Genomic DNA, 20,685 nt, shown 5'->3' with positions numbered 1-20,685 from the left:
TTTCACTGGAAGGATTCTGTTGTTTCCACAGCCCCAGAGGTACCTTCCAGTCTCACATGGACAAGATCCACTTGAACATCAAGTGGATTTCCTTCAATGCCCGAACACATACCTCTTTCCCATACTGTATTGCATCCTAAATAACAGCACCAGTATCTACCCAGTTGAACAAGCCAAAAAACCGAGGGGCTTCATCCTAACCTAAATCTATTTTTTTTGCAAGACCTATCAATTCTACCTCCAAGACAGAATCCCAATTCCAACACTGCTGTCTCCACTACTAACAGTGAACTCCAATTCAACATGTCTACTGCCAAAATAAAATCACTCAATTTGTTAACACAAATTACTGAGGCCAGAGAATGTTTGCTGTTTTTCATAAGCCCTCAACAGTGTTGACGATGCTGCAAGACTGCTGATCCCCGCAAGTCACTGCTCTTGCCCAAAACACTGCAAGTTTCCTATATGACATCCTCCTTCCTACCCTGGTTATCCTGGCACTGGTAATTTCCACAACAATGGGCGTTTTTAAAAGGTTAATCAGGTCATAATATTTCAGTTTTTGCCTAAAACAATCTAGACACAATAAGTTCAAACCAATCAATCTCTTTTGTACCATTTTTGGTCTCTTTATCTCCAAGTATTCCAAGTCCTATATCAAGAAAAGCAGTTTACCTGATTCCACTGTATGGAACAGATTTGTGGTTGACTAGCATTCAGGAAAGAGGTGAACACTCTCTCCAAGTAACCACTTCAGGTACGTTTTACAATATTTCCAGGAGAGGATGGCACCAGCATTAACACTTTATTTCTAGGTATCAGAACCAAGCTTCTGTCCTTGCTGGGAATTTCTACTTTAAGTGAGAAAATGCTTGTGACCCAATTGTACACATTCAGGCCTTTACTAAATGACACTCTCACAAGCCACATCCAACGCATTTGGATTTTTCATTTTGAAACAAGGACTTAGTAGCCTTCAGGACACGCAATTGCAAATGCACCTGCCTCAGCCTGCCTCAGCGCTGAAACTACTGGCAAAATTACTCGTCACCAGGCACTAAACCCAGGGCTTCGGCACTTACTGAGCTTTATCACCAGCCCTTACACATAAAAAAAGAAGAGGAAAAAGAAAAGGTAAAATAAAATAAAATTCGAGGCAGGGTGTCGCTGAACCGCCCAGGCTGGCTCTACATTTTTGCTTTTTGAGACAGGATGATAACTATGTCGTTCAGGCTGGCCCTAAACTCACTATGCAGTTGCAGGATGGCGTCGACCCGCCTGCCTCGGCCTCCCAAATGCTAGGATCACAAGCATGGCACCCCGACGGCCGGCACCTGGGACTCTTAAGTTAGGATCTTCCTGCTTCACGAACGCTCCCAGGGTGCTGGGGTTGGGCTTGGGGTGACCTAGGTGCACCACCACGCCCGGCTAAACGATTCCCTTTGCTCAGGAGCACAGTCGTACATTAGAGGACTGTCACCACTGCCTTGCCAACTGGAGGACACCCAACTTGTTGTACCCTTGTGAACCCGGATTTTGCGTATCCCTTGGGTGGGTAAGCTTCTCAATACCAACAGCCTTCGTTGAGGTCACAAAGCAGCCAGGCAGGCACGCTTTATCTCCGGGCCAAAAGGGCACGCTGGAGGGAACATCAGCGAGCCTAGTGCTCTCGGGCAAAGCCCGGCCTGTCTTAAGCCCACATCCCGGGAGGTCCTGCCGACCTCGGCAGGCCGAAGGACACCGCCAGTGACTTGAAACCCACGTGACGTCTGGTCTAGGAGGGGCTGTAGCTTTACTGGCCGGATGGGGAAAGACAGGCCACACGGCTTGTGCACCTAAAGACGTCCCCCAGGCGGCATGAGGACAGCCTCTTTCTCTTGACGAGGTGGGTGGCTCTGAAAAGAGCCTTTGCAAAGCGTGGCCGGGGAGCGCCAAGTACGAACGGCACTCACTTGGAGCTGGTGTACTTGGTGACCGCCTTGGTGCCCTCCGACACGGCGTGCTTGGCCAGCTCGCCCGGCAGCAGCAGGCGCACGGCCGTCTGGATCTCGCGGGACGTGATGGTCGAGCGCTTGTTGTAGTGTGCCAGGCGAGACGCCTCGCCAGCGATGCGCTCGAAGATGTCATTGACGAAGGAGTTCGTGATGCCCATGGCCTTGGACGAGATGCCCGTGTCGGGGTGCACCTGCTTCAGCACCTTGTACACATAGATGGAGTAGCTCTCCTTGCGGCTGCGCTTGCGCTTCTTGCCGTCCTTCTTCTGGGCTTTGGTGACAGCCTTTTTGGAGCCCTTCTTGGGAGCCGGAGCGGACTTGGCCGGCTCCGGCATGGCGCCAAGAGCCACCAGGGATAACCCCTAACAAGTAGACAAGCGCCGCGCCAGCCCGGCGGGGCACTCCGCGACGCCAGGATATTTATAGAGGCCGCATGCAAATGAGGGTTTCGGACGCGCAGCGCTGCGATTCGCCAGTTCTCAGCGGAGCGGAGGCGTGGGGGACGAGATTATGTAAATGAGTAGAATCTGGCCAAGCTCTCCTATTGGCCCTCAGGCCAAAGCCAGGTTTTAACCAATGAGCGTGCTTCGCGGACAATCCGCGCTCTGGCTATAAAAGGGTGAAGCGTCACCGTTCGCGACGGTTTTCCCGGTGTTTGAGTGGTAGCTGCTTGTGGTGCGGGTCGCTGTGATGTCTGGCCGAGGCAAGCAAGGAGGCAAGGCCCGCGCTAAGGCCAAGTCGCGCTCCTCCCGCGCCGGGCTGCAGTTCCCGGTGGGTCGGGTGCACCGCCTACTGCGCAAGGGCAACTACGCCGAGCGGGTGGGTGCCGGCGCACCCGTCTACATGGCGGCTGTGCTCGAGTACCTGACGGCCGAGATCCTGGAGCTGGCTGGCAACGCGGCCCGCGACAACAAGAAGACGCGCATCATCCCTCGCCACCTGCAGCTGGCTATTCGCAACGACGAGGAGCTGAACAAGCTGCTGGGCAAAGTCACCATCGCCCAGGGCGGCGTTCTGCCCAACATCCAGGCGGTGCTGCTCCCGAAGAAGACGGAGAGTCACCACAAGGCGAAGGGCAAGTGAGGCCTCCGGGCGGAGGCCCCCGCGCAACGCGCGCCCCTGAGGGGCGCTTGTGAAATCAAAGGCTCTTTTCAGAGCCACCCACTCTTTCAAGTAAAAAGGAGTTGTCAACAGATCCAGGTTCCTCCCGACCTTTTTCCCAGCAGTACACGCCGAGCCCAGGGATGGGACGGGAGGGCAGTGAGCGCCTTCTGCACTCCGCTTGCATCCGCGTCCCCCTGCCGGTTTCTTGGGCTCACTCCCTACCTCGCCCGGGTCGGGCCGTGGACCTTGGGAGTTGCTCACCTCAGGCCGCGCAAACATCTCGCGGGCGGGCCGCGTAGCACTCTGCGATGAACGCTAAGGCCAGGGGCGGAGCCGAGTGCCCCCGCCCCCGCGGGCCTTGGCTGCCCTAGCGAGGTGCAGTTCGGGCGGGGCGCTGTTGTCGCCGCCGCGCCTAACGGGAGTGGAACGCGCAGGTTTCGGTAGCGTGGAGGGTCTCGGTCTGAGCTTCGCCGGGCTCTCTTGCACACCTGACGTAGCCCCCGTGGCGGACACTGACTCGCCCCTCTGGGCTTTCGCAGCGTGACTTCCCCAAGACCACGCTCCCATCGAAAGGCTACGAACAGGCGGCCGAGAGGTGACCGGCTGCCAGAGTGCCCTGAAAGGTGCAAGGGGCTGGGGGGAAGGGGACGAAAAGTTGAGTCTCAACTCCGGACCCACACTGCAGCGCACGAGGCAAAGGGCTCTCGCGGCAGTCCGTTTTGAAAGAAAGGATGAGGGTCCCAAGGGGGACCGACTGACTGACTCTTGAGCAGCAGCGCTCAGAGGCCACTTGCACTCAGACAGCCACTGCATACCAGGTCCGGAAACTGCTGGCAGAGGGGGAAAGCGGAGAGCGAGGCGGGGACGGGGCGGGACGCGGCCAGGCTGGGCGCGGCCCGAGCCAATGAACGGCTCGGGGGCGGGTGGCGTCACAGCCAATGGCCCGCCAGCGCGGGCCTTTCAATTGTTTTTTCCCGCCCAATCGGGAAATGACTGTGCCTATAAAAGGCTGCTGCGCCAGTCCTGCGCGTCGTTAAGGTCCTAACCGCTGCCCCGTCAGTTTCGTGTCCCTGTACGCTATGGCCCGAACGAAGCAGACCGCCCGCAAGTCGACCGGCGGCAAGGCCCCGCGGAAGCAGCTGGCCACCAAGGCGGCCCGCAAGAGCGCGCCGGCCACGGGCGGCGTGAAGAAGCCGCACCGCTACCGGCCGGGCACCGTGGCGCTGCGCGAGATCCGGCGCTACCAGAAGTCCACCGAGCTGCTGATCCGCAAGCTGCCTTTCCAGCGTCTGGTGCGCGAGATTGCGCAGGACTTCAAGACGGACCTGCGCTTCCAGAGCTCGGCCGTGATGGCGCTGCAGGAGGCCAGCGAGGCCTACCTGGTGGGCTTGTTCGAGGACACCAACCTGTGCGCCATCCACGCCAAGCGCGTCACCATCATGCCCAAGGACATCCAGCTGGCTCGCCGCATCCGCGGGGAGCGCGCCTAAGCAGGAAGCGCGCGCCTCGCCTCGCCCGGTCCATCGCACACAAAGGCTCTTTTCAGAGCCAACCACGGCGGCACTTGAAGGGCTGTACCGCTTACGCCCAGCTTCTAAGGGTGCTCGCGGGGCCGGGCGGGGGTTCGGGCCTTTGGGTCCGGAAAACCTTGGCCCGGCTTCCTGCAGTGATGTGTTTAGTTGCCTTCCGGTGTCACTTCCTAGCCACTGCCCACCCAGGCCGACTACTTGACCCCTGCTTGATCTCGGCTCCGGGCCTCTGGCTCCCTTGGAACCTAGCACTGCCACACCCCGGCGAGCTTTCGTGGGTCCTACTAGGCCTCCGAAGTGGAAACAACGGAGGGCTGGGCTGGGGGGTCTGGAAGGGATCCGTTGCGGCAGCGCAGCGTCCCGTCGCTAGGGTGCGCTGAGAATGTAGCCTTCAGCCGTACTAGTTTTTTCTTGTCCACATCTCTGTGCCTGTTGACTAGGTGCCCTTCTCCGGGAATGTCCTCATCAGTCGCTACTGGTAAATGATGAGCTCCAGATGCAAATTTCTGCCATGTTTCGCTGGCTACTACCACTTAAAGATTCCTTGGTGTGGTGTCGATGTTGAATTCCTGGGCGCTTTCACCCGTAGGCTGTCTGCTTCTTAAGTTCTCTAAACCATTGCCCGGATGAATGCGTAGACACAGTATTTGAAGAGTTCACACTCCAGGTACACAGGGACTGTTGCTGTCCTCTAGGAGAGTATTCTGAACTGAAGGTTGTTACCTGCGTCATTATTCTCATGTATTAAAGATATGACACATTGAAAAGGGCAGAATGGGGTATGAATTTCAAGTTCTTGGTAAAAAGATGGTCCCAAATTGCCTAGTTGAATCTCACCTTTGTAAATAGCTGTCAGTCCTATGTGTCTCCGATATAGGGGTTGTGGCAGGGCTTGCAGAGCCCTGTGTTATGTAGGACTCAAATGGTTTTGCAGGTCTGACATGACACTGCTTCTTCATTCCTATTTGCACCTGAAAAACTGGACAGAAGTTACCTTTTATTTTGTTTCAACACAGGTTACAGATTGAAAACATTCATTACAGAGACATGGGTATGTCAGGTGTGGGGAAGCAACCACAATCAACTTTGTAACGCTAGCATTCTGTCTCATATCAGAAGAGAGAGATGGGTCACTACTGTGATCTTTTCTGCGATGGATTGTCACATGTTTTTGTGTCAGGTCACAGCAGTTTTTGCCTAGGTGCTCTTTCTTGCTGAGGTCTGTGATACAGGGTGTGCACTCTACTTTGATAGCCAGGTGTGTGGAATCACCTTTCTACCCAGCATCTCAGGCCCAGCAATGGCCAAGCAGACACTGGAACCTGGGGATGTTGCTATCTTCTGTCTGCTGGAAGATGGTGGTTTTTGCTCACTCACCAGGCTGAGTCCTTTGAATCCAGGAAGGTTCTCTGACTCTCAAAGGAAATTTTCACAGCATTGTTACTATCTAGGCAGGAACAGGATGGTATTTGTGTCCTGTTTTTGTAAAGGCTGCACTCAGAGTATTTCAGACCTTTTTATTTGTTTGGCAGATGGGAATGTACTGAGTCCATCAATACCTGAAAACTATTATTAGTTAATAACATTTGTAAGTATAAATTTATCTGAAGACAGAAAATTGTTTGTTGGGTAGGTTAATGAGCTGTAGAAGTTATTTTAATGCAGAGAAAATTTTAAAACTCATTTCTAATAATAAGCCTATTTCTAACAATGTTCAAAGATGAGACCAGGAGACAGCCTGTTCCCATGGTTAAAAAGCTACAAACTTGACAAGCCTTGACAGTCCAGGTGCCAACTGCAAGATAAGAGCAGCTCAGCCAGGAAGGAATGTCTCTGTGCTTCCAGGCTTTGGAGTTATCACTGCAAGGACCTCTCTGCTTGGTCTCAAACAATGATTGAGTTTTGCATTATGCTGTACAATAGAAACCTCATTTAGTATCTGTAAGAGTAAATTTTGCCTAAAAATTGATGACAAAGACATATAAACCAACTGTAGGATATTATGTTATTTGCCTTTTGAAGACATTTAAATGATTAGAAAGCTTCCAATCATGGCTGATGATTTGGAGCTGAAGTTCCTGTTAGCCCACTATAGTAATAAAATTGCCTTGTAAAGTTCCTCTGGTGCCATGTCTCCATTTGTTCTGGTCCTAAATTCTGCAGAATGACACTCAATTTGTCTGTCCTAGAAAAAGTTGCCAGATACATCAGTTCTTGTTGAGAAGAAAGGCCTCTGATACAGGAGGTATGCAGCTTGTTTCTTCTGTACCAGACATTCAAGTTATTTAGGTTCTCAAGCTGAATGGATGGCACCTTTGGATCCTTGATCTCCTTCTGAGCTGCACTGCTGTTAGATCTAAAGCCACGCTGCAGCACTCTTCCCAAAACCTGATCCGAGGTCAGTATGCTAGTAGGCTTTGAGTGGAAGCTGGCTAGCGGAATGTACAGCAGGCCTCACAGGCAGCTCAAGAGGCCTGCGGTACGAAGCTGCTGGTATCCTCTGCCAATTTGCAACCCAACGTCATGGTAGGGTGCTGCTCCTGTCTCCAGTATTCTGTACTTGAGTCCAACATCTGAAACATGGATTAAGAACAAGAATTTGGAATAGAATCTGGTGGTAACATTCAACTAATCTGTTGATTTTAGTGACTGTAGTCAGATCAAGTATAAATATTGTCAGTTATTACTTCTGATGGCATTTCCTATTACTAGTAATCATCAGAGCACCCAATAACCATTTAAAATGTATGTTTTGATATTTTAAATTTTCTTAGTGATTTGGCTTTCAAAGTGATTTGGCTTTAGAATTACAGATCAAGATAGAGACAATGGAAGTTTAAATGCTAATTTGAAAAATATATCCAGGAACAGGACAAAACTTGGTTCAGGCATCAAGGGAAAGAAGCCACACAAACTTAAACATCCTTTGCAAGATCTGTAATCAGAGTGCTTGACAAGAATTACTTTCCCAGAATTGCCACCAGGAGAAAACTTGCTAAACAGGCATTCCTCAAAATAAAATTGTGAAGAGCTCGGAACTAAGGAGAGAACGTAGGAGAACCCACAGATTCCATCACAAAAGCCCAGGTTGGGAAATCTCATGCCATGATCATCTCCCCAAAGCAACCTGGGCACTGTCCCAAACACCTCTGGTTGTTTTCTTGTCTCAGAGCTGTCCAAGGCATGGGTCGTTTGCATCAGCTGGTGGTTATTTGGACCACCCTCTTTGATTTTCCTTCCCTTTGCAGGCTGTGTGAACCAGGTTCCAAGGTTCCAAGGTTGTGCTGTCCCAGGCTGGTCAGGGAACAGGGAATTTGTACCCTTTTTCGACATGGATTGATAACTTGTCAACAGGAATGACTCTGGGAATGGAGCTCTTGCATATTGTGGCTTTTTTCTGGCTCCTAAACCAAGGAAGATGGCACAGTACCAACAAGCACACCGGTCCGGAAATCAGTGCTTAAAAGACTCTATTATCCTTTATCTGCTGATCAGTAGTGGTGGTCCCTGGGCTAGGAAAACAATGTTTCTTTTTTTAGTGCCGGGATGAGTGATTCTATCTGCTGAATGGTACCTTATGAAAGATCCTGGTCTCCTAGAAACTGAGGTGGGCCTATGACAGTTGCAGGTACAACTACCTGAACAATTACCTGTTTACCTGTGTGAACTCAGGAGCATCACGTATAATCCTCAAGCTTTCTCAGTTAATTATTGTCCACCAGGGACTTTCAGGAAACATGACAAAGATGACAGGGCATTGGAAACAATGTTTGAATTCATTACCAGGAAAATGTTAGATAAAATGTGTAATTTCACTCTGTGGTGTACTCTGCAGCAATATAAGAGACGTATCCAATATAATGAGCAGCTATTACAAAATATTCTAGACTGGGTAACTTGTAAACAACAGAAACTTATTGTTTACAGTTTTGAAAGCTGAGAAAACTAAGATCAAGGTGCCAGCAAGCTTGTGTCTGATGAGGCTGTTTGTTATGGATGGTCCTTTCGTGTGTCCTTAAGATGGTAGAAGGGACAGACAGCCAGCTCCCTCGGGTTTCTGTGATGATTAATCTATTCATGAGGACTTCACTCTCTTGATTTAATCACCCTCTTATGCCCCTATCTCTTAATAATATCACATTACCTATTAAGTTTCAACATATGGATTTCACAGTTGTTGGTGGGCGGGGGACCACATTCAGACCACAGGAATGCCTCACAATACAGTCAGGTTTAAAAGAAAAAGAAGGAAATAAGGTAATCAACTGAATAAACTTGAAAACAATGCTAGTTATATAAATGACATTAATGTATTTAAAAACTATATGTAGAAATAAAAAGATACTTTAAAATAAAGGTGGGGAGTACTTCCAGGAAAATGACAGAGTGGTAAGCAGCAGAGAAAAAACCTCCCCAAGTTTTGGTGTCCAGACCTTGGAATATAGCAACATGAGAAAGAGAAGGAGGAGGGAGGTGGGTCCCATGGACACAGGAAGGATCTGAACTGAGACTTGAAGCCCATGGAGAGAGAGAGAATTCAGGAATCCAGCAAAAATAAGAAAACCAGGACTGGCATCCTTACCAGATGGGGAGAAGCAGCAAGGAGCTGTGCGGCCTCTCTCGTGTGCCGGCAGAAGCCCTGCGGGCCAGGGGTGGGGTGGGGTTGAGAGAGAAACAGCAGGGAAGCCATGCAGCTTTCCTTTGTGCTTGCAGAGGCCATGCTAGCTGGGGAGAAGCAGCAAGGAAGCTGGACAGCCCTCCATTTGTGGGCAGTGGCCCTGCTGGCCAGGGAGAACCAGCAAGGAAGCTGCTTCTGCCCTCCCAGGCACCAGCCCCCGCAAAAGGCAACGGGATGCGACACAGGCTGAGATGATAATAACTGAAGTAGGGAAGTAAACTGACATTTGTGTTGTTTGATTGGGTAAGCATGGGGTTGGTAGTCTGAGCAACTATTTAGAGGACAACAATATGCAATATAGTAACAATTATGGATTTCCTACTGTCCTATCATTTTTATTTCATTTTGCTGTTGTTTTATTTCCTTTAAAATAATAATTTAAAAAGGCAAGGAAAATCAGGAAATAAGGATAAAAGAAAACTAGAGGCCAGAAGTGGTGATGCATATTTGTAGTCTCAGAACTCAGGAGGCTGAAGCAGGAGAGTCTCCATGAGTTCAAGGCCATCGTGTGCTACATAGTGAATTCAGCATCAATGAAGGAACCAGCCACAGCAAAGGACAGGAGGAAGTTGTTGACTTTATTGCACGTGAACACTTGCTAGGATCTAGTTAGGGGAAGAGCAGATAGGGGTTGAGGCAAAAAGTAATGGAAGATGACTCTGGACTTCCTTTGTGAGTGTCTGCGAGGAGGGCACCACCTTCATGGGTACAAGAGAAGGAGCTGATCAAGAGCTTACTTCAGGCTACACTGGGGCAGAGCTGGTCACTGGCACTGCAAGTGGTGCCGCCCCTCAGGAGCTGTGCTGTGGGTCTGGAGTCAGAACTACCCAGAGGAGGAGAGTATGCCCCAGCAGTCCTGGGGAGAAGCGCATGCAGACATGGCCCAAGCATGGCCTCTGAGGACACCTGCACCACTTAGGGATCTGATAGCAACAGGAAGCTGGAGAAGAGTTTTGTCTTCAAGTCAGAGGAAAAAGTACAATAAGGAAACCAGCTCAATTGATGCCCATGGACACTTTTAGGTTCTGTTAAATAATATGGCAAATAGGTTCATAGACCCTCAGATTCTTTGTGATTTTCAAGTCTTAGACAATATTTTAGTAAAAGTCAGGAGCATAGTAGAGTGTACCAGAGAATGTCATGTTGTTTCAACTGCTTAAACATTGATTTCTTCATTTATAAAATGAGAATACTGTTTACATTTTGGTATTCTGAAGATCTGAATAACACATTTAACACATTATAGCAGCCGCATGCACTGGGAAGTCAATGACTGACTATATTTTAGTTTAATAGACTATATTAAACTGACTATATTTCTGTGGTCTGACTCTGAGAGTCTCTTCCTGCCTACCTCTTCATACTCTATCCATTATGTCCATTGTTCTCTATAGTCTACATAGACACCCTCTTCTCTCCTAAGTAGTCCAGAGCATGTTGGATGATACTGGCAAAAAATGTATCAACTTTGGTGTTTATGTTACTTCCTGGCTTCAATTTTTTTTCCCCACATAGGTGTTTTAATTTGATCTTTGAAATATTTCCTAAGAGAAAGGGAGGAATTCTCGGTAACACTAAAGGTGAAAAAATATAGCTGTGGCAGACTAAGATTTGTCATGGTTTATATAATCCAGAGTCTGTCTGTCTGTCTCTATTATTTTAGGGCAAATTATATTCAAGCTTATTTTAAGAGATTTGAACAACTCAGAAATGTTCAATAAAGATAGTAAAACTACTACTATATTCTTAACTTTTGTGAACACCCTTGATAATTCTCTACACATTTGTATATATTTATGTATGCTAGTAACATTCTGCATAAATTCTACCGTTATGGTTTGTATATGGCCGTCCCCTCAAAGTCTCATATAGTCATGGGGGCAGGCTTGTAATTAATTCATGGTCCAATGCCAGAATTACGGGTGTAAGAGCTACACCCATCCTAGGGTGGATGTGTGTGGCCTACATAGAATATGAGAGACGGAAAGAGTCTTCTCTCCATCTTCCTCTCTTTTTGCTCCTTTTGCATTTGCTGTCTCCTGCTGCCATAAACTGTTACTGTCTGTCACATCACCCTGCCTTGGAGCCAGCTGATTATGGACTGAAATCTCCACACACTGTGAGCTACCTTTCCTGCCTTAATTTTGGGCATTAGGTGTTTTGTCTCAACAATGAGAGAAAAGTAAGACACCTAATTTGCCTGTCATCCTCACAGTCTGGGAGGCTGAGACAGGAGGATCCCAAGTTCAAGCCCAGCCTGAGCAATTTAACAAGATCATCTCTAAATAAAAAATACAAAGGAGGCTAAGGATGCTGCTCATGTGAAGTCCTTGGGTTCGATCCCTAGTAACACACACACACACACACACACACACAGCGAGAGAGAGAGAGAGAGAGAGAGAGAGAGAGAGAGAGAGAGAATGAAATTGGGAAAATTGGGAGAGCACCAGTTCAATTCTTTTGACTCAAATAGAGAAGTAAGATGCAGAGCAATAGAATATAAAGTGCAGAAGGAATAATTCCAAGTGAAAATAATGTAGTGAAAGTTGATTCAGAAGCATTTAGCTTGAGTGCTACTACTGCTAGTCAGAGATGAAAGGGAGTGCAGGACTTTAGAGTGGTCCACAGTGCAGTTTGCTTTGTTAGTGAGATGCTCAGATGCCTTCTATGATCATAGTAATGGATGTGGATCCATAAGACAGTCTTTTAATTATTTGTATGTATCTATTCCAATGAAAGTACTGAATTGATTCTGGAAGGGAAAGAGCATCTGGCAGCACTCAAGGGGTACAAATGGGAAGGAAATTATTTTTGTTAGCAAACTTAAGAGATAAAAGAGGTAATCTCCACTGTTAAAGATGGATAAAAGTAGCATTATATTCATTTTTGTTTGAAATGGATAAAAGGCATTTATTAACACAAAAATGTGCATTATTTCATATTCTGTAATTTTAATGAGTATCTTTACAAGGTGTGATTGAAAGTACAGTAAATGCTGCTGCCTTGTGCTGCCCAATGGAAAAACCCTTACAATGTGTCTTTATCCACCTTACGCACTGGATCTGGGATATGTAACTTCTAGCTCTTCCCTCAAAGTCAAAATGACCCTGAAAGGTAAATGTTTTGTATCAGTTGAGGATAGGAAGGCTGCCAATGGCAGCAAATCAAAGACACAAAAGAGAACTTGTAGAACTGCTTCAGAATGGCAAAAACGGGGTAAGTGTGTGATGCCAGAATTACTGGCTAAATTTTTTTTTTGTGTGTGTGTCTTTTTCCTTTTTTTTTTTTTTTTTTTTTTATCGGTATCAGGGATCAAACTCATGACCGCACACTTGAAGGCAGGTGCTTAAACCGCTGAGCTAACCCCCTAGCCCTTGCTAATGTATCTTTTACTGTGGTATATTTTCAAATTTAAACATTAACTGTATCTTTTGATCATATCTTGTACATTTGTTTCTTTTTTGGTACTGGGAATTGAACTCAGGACCTTGTCTTTGTTAGGCAGGCGGGCGCTGAGCCACTGAGCTATACCGGGGGACCCTTCCCCTGGTACATTTTTAAATGTTAACTATTGTTTTTCTGTTCCAGTGATGGGCTCTTGGAAGGCAAGTCTTGCATACATCCGTTGCTGACTCCACTGCTAAAGCACCGTTATAAATTCACTACCCAAGTGTTTTTGTGGATCCGCCAATCTTCAAATCAGGAGTTTATGAGAAACGAAGTATTAACTTGCTGTATTTTTGCCACACTGATAAAGAAAATGTCTTTTTCCTGATCAAAATTGAATGGTACTTTCTGTTACTAATGGCAGGCACCTTAACAAGTCTCACTTTAAGCTACAACAGGCTCAAATAGGTAAGCCACATAACTGAATTGTCTTGAAAATATTTTCAGTTATGATTATGTATTTGTTCAGCTTTTATCAGACCACATTAAACACCTCTATCTGTATCCTTACATTGCTATCACTGAAAGCTGATTCTAAACTTCTATGCTAAGTTCCAAGGCCTCTTTAAGTAAAGAAAATCAATGGATTTTCATGGATTGATTAGGGGAGTTACCAGAAACGCCCAAAAACTTAATAGTAAGCTTCTTTGTGAGTTACCTGGTTGGCTGGGCTTGACTTTGAGCTGCAGAAGCATTCACATCACAAAACACTATTCAGCATTAATGGACTTGGAGTATCAGGCCAGAAGGTCAATAATTGAAGCATCGATCAGGTGGTACACTGGCAGTTCTAATAGATTTAGAATTGTTTTGAGATTGTACGGGGCATATTTATCTAGACCGAATGCTAGTGATGGTGCCCATTCTGCTTCCACCATTCCCAGTGACCATAAGGTACTATTTTACACAACAAAACTGTAACAGCCAGGCCTATATACAGGTGTACTCTTGAAATTTGTAGTTTAGCACTTATCTGCAACTCAGAAACTACTCTTCTTGAACACACTATTACCTAGCAAAGCTTCAAGGTGACTACAACTTGCATCAACAAAGCGAGTCAGCCCTCCTAGTGACTGTGTGGGTAGCCCTAAAAAGGGCCGTTGGGAGTTTGTGAGACAAAGCTGAGCATTTACCCTCCAAAGCCATAGAGGGTGCGGCCCTGACGCTTAAGCGCGTAGACTACATCCATGGCAGTGACGGTCTTGCGTTTGGCATGCTCAGTGTAGGTGACTGCATCACGAATAACGTTTTCCAAGAACACCTTGAGCACGCCCCGAGTCTCCTCGTAGATAAGACCAGAAATACGCTTGACACCACCGCGGCGAGCCAGGCGCCGGATCGCAGGTTTTGTGATACCCTGGATATTGTCTCGCAGAACCTTTCGATGGCGCTTAGCGCCACCCTTGCCTAAACCTTTGCCGCCTTTCCCTCTTCCAGACATCCTCGCCTCAGAAAGCAAAACCTCTGCCCCGACCAAGCGCGGCTTCCGGCTAATATACACGGGTATCGGACCAGATTGAGGACAGAAAGAGCGCGGGCGGGAAGCAGCCTGATTGCCCCGCCTTCCCGCCGCGTCGTATTTCTTTTGTTTCTTGGTCTGCTGGCTTCTGCGGCGCTTTGTGATTCTTGTGTTTCTCTTTTCGTTTCTTCTTCTCCTGTCTCTCCTCCTTCTTTTTTGTCTCCCAGTAACTGATACGCCGTAGTCTCTGGGAGAATTCAGATCCCAACACAGCTTCCAGACTTCGTAGTCTTTGTGCTTTTGTTTCTCCGTCTGAGCTCCCGGAAGGCATTAAATTGAGGGTAAAAGGAAAGGTCTTGTGGGAGAAGACTGGAGGAAGAGCAAATGAGAGTTCGCAGAGGGGCAGAACGCCCCTCTCCCCCGAATCTCAGACCAGAGACTTCTCAACGTCACTGCAGAGAACTGCAGCAAAGCAGTGGCTCCTGGTGTCCATGTGGAAGCAGGGAGGAGGGAGGGAGAAGCTCGCTGTAATTTCTGAGTCTAGCCACTCTTTTGTTTAATCAGAAGCCAGATCCTAGGAAAGTTGGTCTCAGAATACTAACAGACTACTAAAAAGTCGCCTCGTGGAGGTCAGTGAATCCCCATGCACGCCATTTAAAGTTCTGCTGAGTGTACTCTACAAATGTGTTAGAGAAGGCAGAGTCTGCAATCCATGTCTACAGGTCCTCTAAAATTGGTCCCATGTTCAGCCAGAATTAAGTGCCTAAGCTGAGCACCACTCCCCTCTTGCAAAGGGTTTTGCAGGATATCTGTTTTGTTTTGGTTCTGGAGAATCGAACTTGGCCTTGTGCTTGCTAGGCAGCGGTTGGTGTCGCTGGGCTAAATCCTGCTGAGGAGACACTACCACAAACTGAGTTATGAAAAAAGCATTGAGGATCTTACTGTTAGCATGTTCATTTCTAGGGCCCTCTGTAGGAGAAGCTATGAAAGAATGCTCTGATTAGTGCACCAGAAATAATTATTTTCCTGAAAAATACTATTTTAAAGGAGATCTTGTTTCATTTCTCTGTTGGCACTAGCTACTTTCTATATGCTGAGGAATCCCAGATATTTATCCAGGCCTATAGGCTCCAGACATGGAGATCCATTTGGTAGTTTTTCAGTCATTTAAAACTCAAAGCTCAAGAGGAACAAAAATCAAATGTTTAGTCTCCCGGGTAAAGGGGACTCATCCCTGCCCCCAGCATAGTTGTCATCTTTTCAGTGAATGGAACCACCAAGCATCACACATCTACATCCTTAAAGCTACACCCTAGAATTCATAGTAGGCCTCTTCTCGGTCGGCTGCTTCTCTGTCCTGTATAAGCTCATCGCTCATTTAAAAAACGAACAGTTTCTGCATTTGACTAGTTTTAAACACTAGTAAGAAAGACATAACCAAATTGCAACACGATAAAAACAACCACAAGCCAAAGCAGACAGAATTGATATTTTTTGGTATTGGGGGACAGGACCCTTAGTGGAACCAGAGACAGTGTCTTTGCACTTCCCTTTTGAAGGGCGTCATGATATTCTACCCCAAAATAAATCATTTTGGGTATAGGAAACATTTTGATGTAGAGGTATTAGAGTTCCTGAAATTTCTTATCTGCCTAAAATCAGAGACTCCTAAAAGAACTCGACATTTTGACTCAGTTGTTATAAATCTGTGGCAACAACCCAGTTTTCTCTTTGTGGAGATGAGAAACACATACTAAACCTGTCACTGTCACAGGCCTATCACATCTCTTTTCTTCTAAGGGCTACTTATTTTTCTAAAAAAGCATTTTCTTTTTTCCCTACTGAGATATATATGGTCCTACTTCTAATCACCTGTTTGAATTACTCATCTTTGGGGTGCTCTATATATGCTTATGAACTTATGTCTAGATGTTCTCCCAAGGCCTCAGGGGTCGGAGTGCCTGAGTCTAGAGTATGTGATGTAGGATTAAGCATGTGTGATTACTAAATTAGCCCACTGATTGTTTTGGCATTGTTCTGAGTATGATTGATGAGACGACTCACTCTGAGTGTGTGTGCTACCTTCCTTAAAGGCCTGTAGCCTGGATAGAACATGAGGGACAGAAAGAAGGCTGCTGTTGCCAATAGCTCCCTCTCTGTTCTGCCTGCCTTCTGCCTGCCTTGAACTCAGGCCACCCTGCCTTGGAGCCAGCTGACTGAAACCGCTACAACTGTGGGGTAAATAAATCTTTCTTCCTTTAACTTTGGGTGTCAGGTATTTTGTCTCAGCAATGAGAAAAATAACTAAGAAGGTATGTATATTCTATCAAAATGTACATATTATAAACTTCTGCTTTTTCTTGAGACTGGGTCTCACTAGGTAGTCCAAGCTGGCCTTGAAACTGACTATGTAGCTCAGACTGTCCTTGAGCTCACGGTGAATCTTCATGCCTCAGTCTCCTGAATAGTGGGATTACAGGTGTACACGGCTTTGCTTTTTCTCTTATTGATCTATGGTCATCGGATCAGTTTTAAGACCCTGTGAAGGTTGAAGAAAAAAGTTATTCTTTGTCCACAATTCATATAAAAAAAAAAGAGTCCTTAGAATATAAGTTTTAAACATAGCTGCAATATGTAGTCTAGAGGCTGAGGATTTAGCTCAGCAGTGCAAGTGCTTAGTGCCAGGTTGTGAGTTTGATTCCCAGTACCAAAAACAAAACAAAACAAACAAAAAGTATGTATCCTACAATATTTCTCAAGAATGACTAGTAGAATAAAACCATTTTATTTTTGCCTAACTTTGAAATATAATTTGTTATTTCATTCTTGTATATTGTAGTGGAATAAAGCCAGAAATTGTATAAATTTAAAGCTGTACAGTATTGGCAGTAAGCATTAAGGAGCTTTGGGGATGCTGGAGTCTCCTGGAGGAAGTTTCTAAGTTCTTTTTTTTTTTTTTGTCCTTTTCCTTTTTATCGGTACCGGGGATCAAACTCACGACTGCCTGCTTTCAAGGCAGGCGCTTATGCCGCTGAGCTAAACCCCCAACCCCTCTAAGTTCTTTCTATCCTGAGCAAAGAGTTGGTTAAGACAAGCACAAATGTTAGTAAAATTTTGTTAAGGATAATAAAAGAAACAGGCTGTGCGGAGGAAGTTTGGGCCAAGTAAAAGTAGGGAAAGTAGTATACCCTGTGGCGTGAGGGCAGACCACCGGGCAAAAGCAGACAATGTGGCAGAAACTCAGCGTGGCCTGTCCTTTTTGTATTACCCAGTCCTCAGGCTTTCATCAGGTTGAGGCCATCCTATCGAAAACCTGTTGGAGTTCTTGAGAGAAGTCTATGTGCAGGATTTGGGGAACTGCGTTCCAAGTATCTTGGCAATTCCTTTCCTAGCTGGTTTTAGCCACACCTTACCTTCCTGTCTTAAGTAGAAAGGAGAATGGTGCTGTTTTTATCCAGTGATGCAGGATATTGAAGAAGTTAATTTATTTCAGAATTGGGTAAGGAAAGAATCTCAAAATCCTATGACTTTTGAGTTTGGTCCAGGGCTGCAAATCAATGAGGATGAAAGCAAATCATGTAGTAGGCCTGGCCAACCCACAAATCAGATTCAAATGGTCTGAGTTTGAAATACTTACAATCCTGGGAGTACCTGAAGCTAAAAATCCAACACAAGCTATCTTCCTATAACATCTATTTTAACTTAATTACTTTTGTATCAAAAATAAATACATGTACATTACTTACCTAACAATTCATGTATTAAAATTTTCTTGTTTATATGATGGAAAATGTGAAGCGTCTTCTGCCAGTCCTCCCTGCCCCAAGTTTTCTGCCACTGCTCCTGCATAACTAGTAAAATTCAAAGTGCAAACCTTATAATTTCTCATGAAAGTAACTTAAGACATTTTAGGAGAACTAGTTCCTCTTCCTTACAGCTGCAGGAAAGCGGAGGTTCTGTACCACAGAACTACTTCTGTAAGGAGTTGATTGGAAACTTTCATAGGAATATTACTCTAGAGTCCAACATGGGGATTGAATTGTTATTAAAAGTGATTTCTAAGGCAACTGTGCATCAGAAGCTTTTGTATTCTGACAAGTGTTACTTAAAAAAATTGAAAGTTTACCACTCTGGTTGATGATCTTATTTGAATTGTTTAATTATTTAATTGCCTTATTTAATTGCCTAAGTAAATATTTAAACTGACATCCCTGTTTTCTGAGTAGATTCTTCTAATTTTTTAAAAAACTTAAATCAGAGGAAGACTCTTGGAATTTTCTTATGATTTAAGTTATAAAAGTAAAATCCTATGACTTAGATTCTCTATTTGAATATCCCTCAGGGAATATATTCCAAGATGCCTAGTCAATGCCTCAAACTACAAACAACATTGAAATCCATGTAAACAGTGCTCTGATTTTTACCATAAACCAGGTATACTTATGGTAAAGTTTAATTTATAAGTTAGCACAGTAATAATGAAATAGGAAATTCTTCATTTAAGTTCATTATTTTGCTTTAGGATATTATGTAGCATTTTAATTTATCCAATTTCTGAGTCTCAATTTTCCTACCTGTAAAATGAGGCAAGTTACACCTGTTTCACAAAGTTGACATTAAATGACACAGTATAGGAAGAACTTTCAAACTCTCCATTGTGGGATGTTAGACAACTACCGCAGGAAGGGGTCACATTTGTTTGCATCAATTACACTTTTGTATGTCATTTTAGAGCTCCTTAGAGAAGTTGGCATCTGTTCTAAGAGATTCTTGATGATATTAATTAAGCTAACACTTTTTACATTGTTCAGGAAAACCCCTTAGTCAGTGTTAGTTTTAAGCATCTTAGGCCTGCTTTTGTTAAGGTTGGGTTTTCATAAGGTTGTATGTAATGCTAGTTCAAGCATGCAGTTAAAATCAGTAACTTTTATATAACCATTGCTTTATGTTTTTTTCCTGAACAATGCTTCAAAGCATATGAAATAACTAAAAGGCACAGGATTTTTACTATCCTTGTGAAAATACAGAAAATATTAAACTTTTACACAATAGCAAAATTTTATCTTTACTGAAGAACACATGAGCAACTCAGTAACTGATGAAACATCTGCTTTGAAAATTTATTTCAACTTGTCTTATGGTGGAGAAGGACTTGACTAGAAACCATTCCTCATTGTAATGGAGAAATTAGTATTTCTGATCTTCGCCTTCTTTGTCTTAGAAGCATTTCCTGAGGAGGCCCTAACTGGCCTTTGATAAGATGATGAGAAGGATGCCTCACTGTAGGGGATAAAAAGGGAAAAGGAGGACAGAGGCCCTAGTATCAAGTTGGTATTTAGCAGGCAGACAAAACAGGTGTTGTCTAGGTCAAAAGTCAGGTGACACGAAGTTTAATTTTTTTAAACCTTCCACTACATATTGTTTTGTTCTGCTTCAGAGATCATGTAATACATTTAACAGAGCCGGAAGCTAAATAAATGTAGCCATGGAAGAAGTGTTGCAGTAACAGGTGATTTGAAACAAACTGAACCCTAGTTCTTAGAAGGGCATGCTGTTTTTCAGAAAAAAAACCTGTTAAAATATAAAATATGCAAAACGTTATAAATTTCTGTATTGCTTTTTTTTTTTTTTGGTACCTGGGATCAAACTCATGACCTCAAGCTTACCAGGCAAGTGCTTGAGCCACTGAGGTAAATCCCCAGCCCCTAAAACATCATAAATTTTTTTTTTTTTACAAATGTACATTAACTTAAAAGAAAGGTCTTCAAAAAACTACCCTTGGATGGATAAATTATAGAAAAAGAAGAGAGGAAATGGAAGGAATAAAAGAAAGGTTGGCACAATAATCTTCTGCCGCAGTACATAGGATTGAATTCTAGCCAATGAGATCAGAACTTCAGAAATTCCTCCTTTCTAGCCCAATCAAGACGAGCCTATGTCTATAAATAAGACTGCCCAGAGTGTCTTGGTTAAAACGAGGGCGCTATGGCTCGAACGAAGCAGACCGCCCGCAAGTCGACCGGCGGCAAGGCCCCGCGGAAGCAGCTGGCCACCAAGGCGGCCCGCAAGAGCGCGCCGGCCACGGGCGGCGTGAAGAAGCCGCATCGCTACCGGCCGGGCACCGTGGCGCTGCGCGAGATCCGGCGCTACCAGAAGTCCACCGAGCTGCTGATCCGCAAGCTGCCTTTCCAGCGTCTGGTGCGCGAGATCGCGCAGGACTTCAAGACGGACCTGCGCTTCCAGAGCTCGGCCGTGATGGCGCTGCAGGAGGCCAGCGAGGCCTACCTGGTGGGCTTGTTCGAGGACACCAACCTGTGCGCCATCCACGCCAAGCGCGTCACCATCATGCCCAAGGACATCCAGCTGGCTCGCCGCATCCGCGGGGAGCGGGCCTAAATCATACACTAAATTCACCTTAAAGGCTCTTTTCAGAGCCACCTACGTTTCCAAAAGAGCAGCTGTATCTACTTTTCA

The 20,685-nt window shown here is 45.6% G+C and overlaps 4 protein-coding genes and 1 non-coding gene across 5 annotated transcripts; 2 read left to right on the top strand and 3 right to left on the bottom strand.

Moving 5' to 3' along the window:
- Positions 1-1,775: 1,775 nt before the first annotated feature.
- Positions 1,776-2,479, bottom strand: LOC100717510 (histone H2B type 2-E-like). Its single transcript, XM_005007758.4, has one exon. The coding sequence runs from the start codon at positions 2,327-2,329 to the stop codon at positions 1,949-1,951; it is 381 nt and encodes a 126-aa protein (XP_005007815.1). The 5' UTR covers positions 2,330-2,479; the 3' UTR covers positions 1,776-1,948.
- Positions 2,480-2,502: 23 nt separating this feature from the next.
- Positions 2,503-3,189, top strand: LOC100733646 (histone H2A type 2-A). Its single transcript, XM_003478862.4, has one exon. The coding sequence runs from the start codon at positions 2,685-2,687 to the stop codon at positions 3,075-3,077; it is 393 nt and encodes a 130-aa protein (XP_003478910.1). The 5' UTR covers positions 2,503-2,684; the 3' UTR covers positions 3,078-3,189.
- Positions 3,190-4,177: 988 nt separating this feature from the next.
- LOC100730036 (uncharacterized) lies at positions 4,178-20,663 on the top strand. The gene is made up of 2 exons (XM_003478855.3): positions 4,178-4,585; positions 20,191-20,663. Exons 1-2 carry the CDS (start codon positions 4,178-4,180, stop codon positions 20,605-20,607), a joined length of 825 nt encoding a protein of 274 aa, XP_003478903.2. The 3' UTR covers positions 20,608-20,663.
- Positions 7,281-7,353, bottom strand: LOC111754317 (small nucleolar RNA SNORD49). The gene has a single exon (XR_002789020.1). It is a non-coding gene; the product is annotated as a small nucleolar RNA SNORD49 (small nucleolar RNA).
- Positions 12,682-14,214, bottom strand: LOC100731150 (histone H4). The gene has a single exon (XM_063252451.1). It carries the CDS (start codon positions 14,191-14,193, stop codon positions 13,882-13,884), a length of 312 nt encoding a protein of 103 aa, XP_063108521.1. The 5' UTR covers positions 14,194-14,214; the 3' UTR covers positions 12,682-13,881.
- Positions 20,664-20,685: the final 22 nt, after the last annotated feature.

Source organism: Cavia porcellus, unplaced genomic scaffold, assembly GCF_034190915.1.
Source record: "Cavia porcellus strain 051 isolate PalLab524CR breed Dunkin Hartley unplaced genomic scaffold, mCavPor4.1 scaffold_1, whole genome shotgun sequence".
NCBI classification, from domain to species: Eukaryota; Metazoa; Chordata; class Mammalia; order Rodentia; family Caviidae; genus Cavia; species Cavia porcellus.
Note: the sequence above shows the minus strand (reverse complement) of the source record. Positions and strands in the feature narration are given on the sequence as shown.

Bases quoted from the DNA above. Each gene is read 5' to 3' on its own strand.
- LOC100717510 (XM_005007758.4), bottom strand. From the start codon at position 2,329: ATGCCGGAGCCGGCCAAGTCCGCTCCGGCTCCCAAGAAGGGCTCCAAA.
- LOC100730036 (XM_003478855.3), top strand. From the start codon at position 4,178: ATGGCCCGAACGAAGCAGACCGCCCGCAAGTCGACCGGCGGCAAGGCC. The intron at 4,586-20,190 runs TAAGCAGGAAGC...GGTTAAAACGAG, and splicing joins GCATCCGCGGGGAGCGCGCC to GGCGCTATGGCTCGAACGAA.
- LOC100731150 (XM_063252451.1), bottom strand. From the start codon at position 14,193: ATGTCTGGAAGAGGGAAAGGCGGCAAAGGTTTAGGCAAGGGTGGCGCT.
- LOC100733646 (XM_003478862.4), top strand. From the start codon at position 2,685: ATGTCTGGCCGAGGCAAGCAAGGAGGCAAGGCCCGCGCTAAGGCCAAG.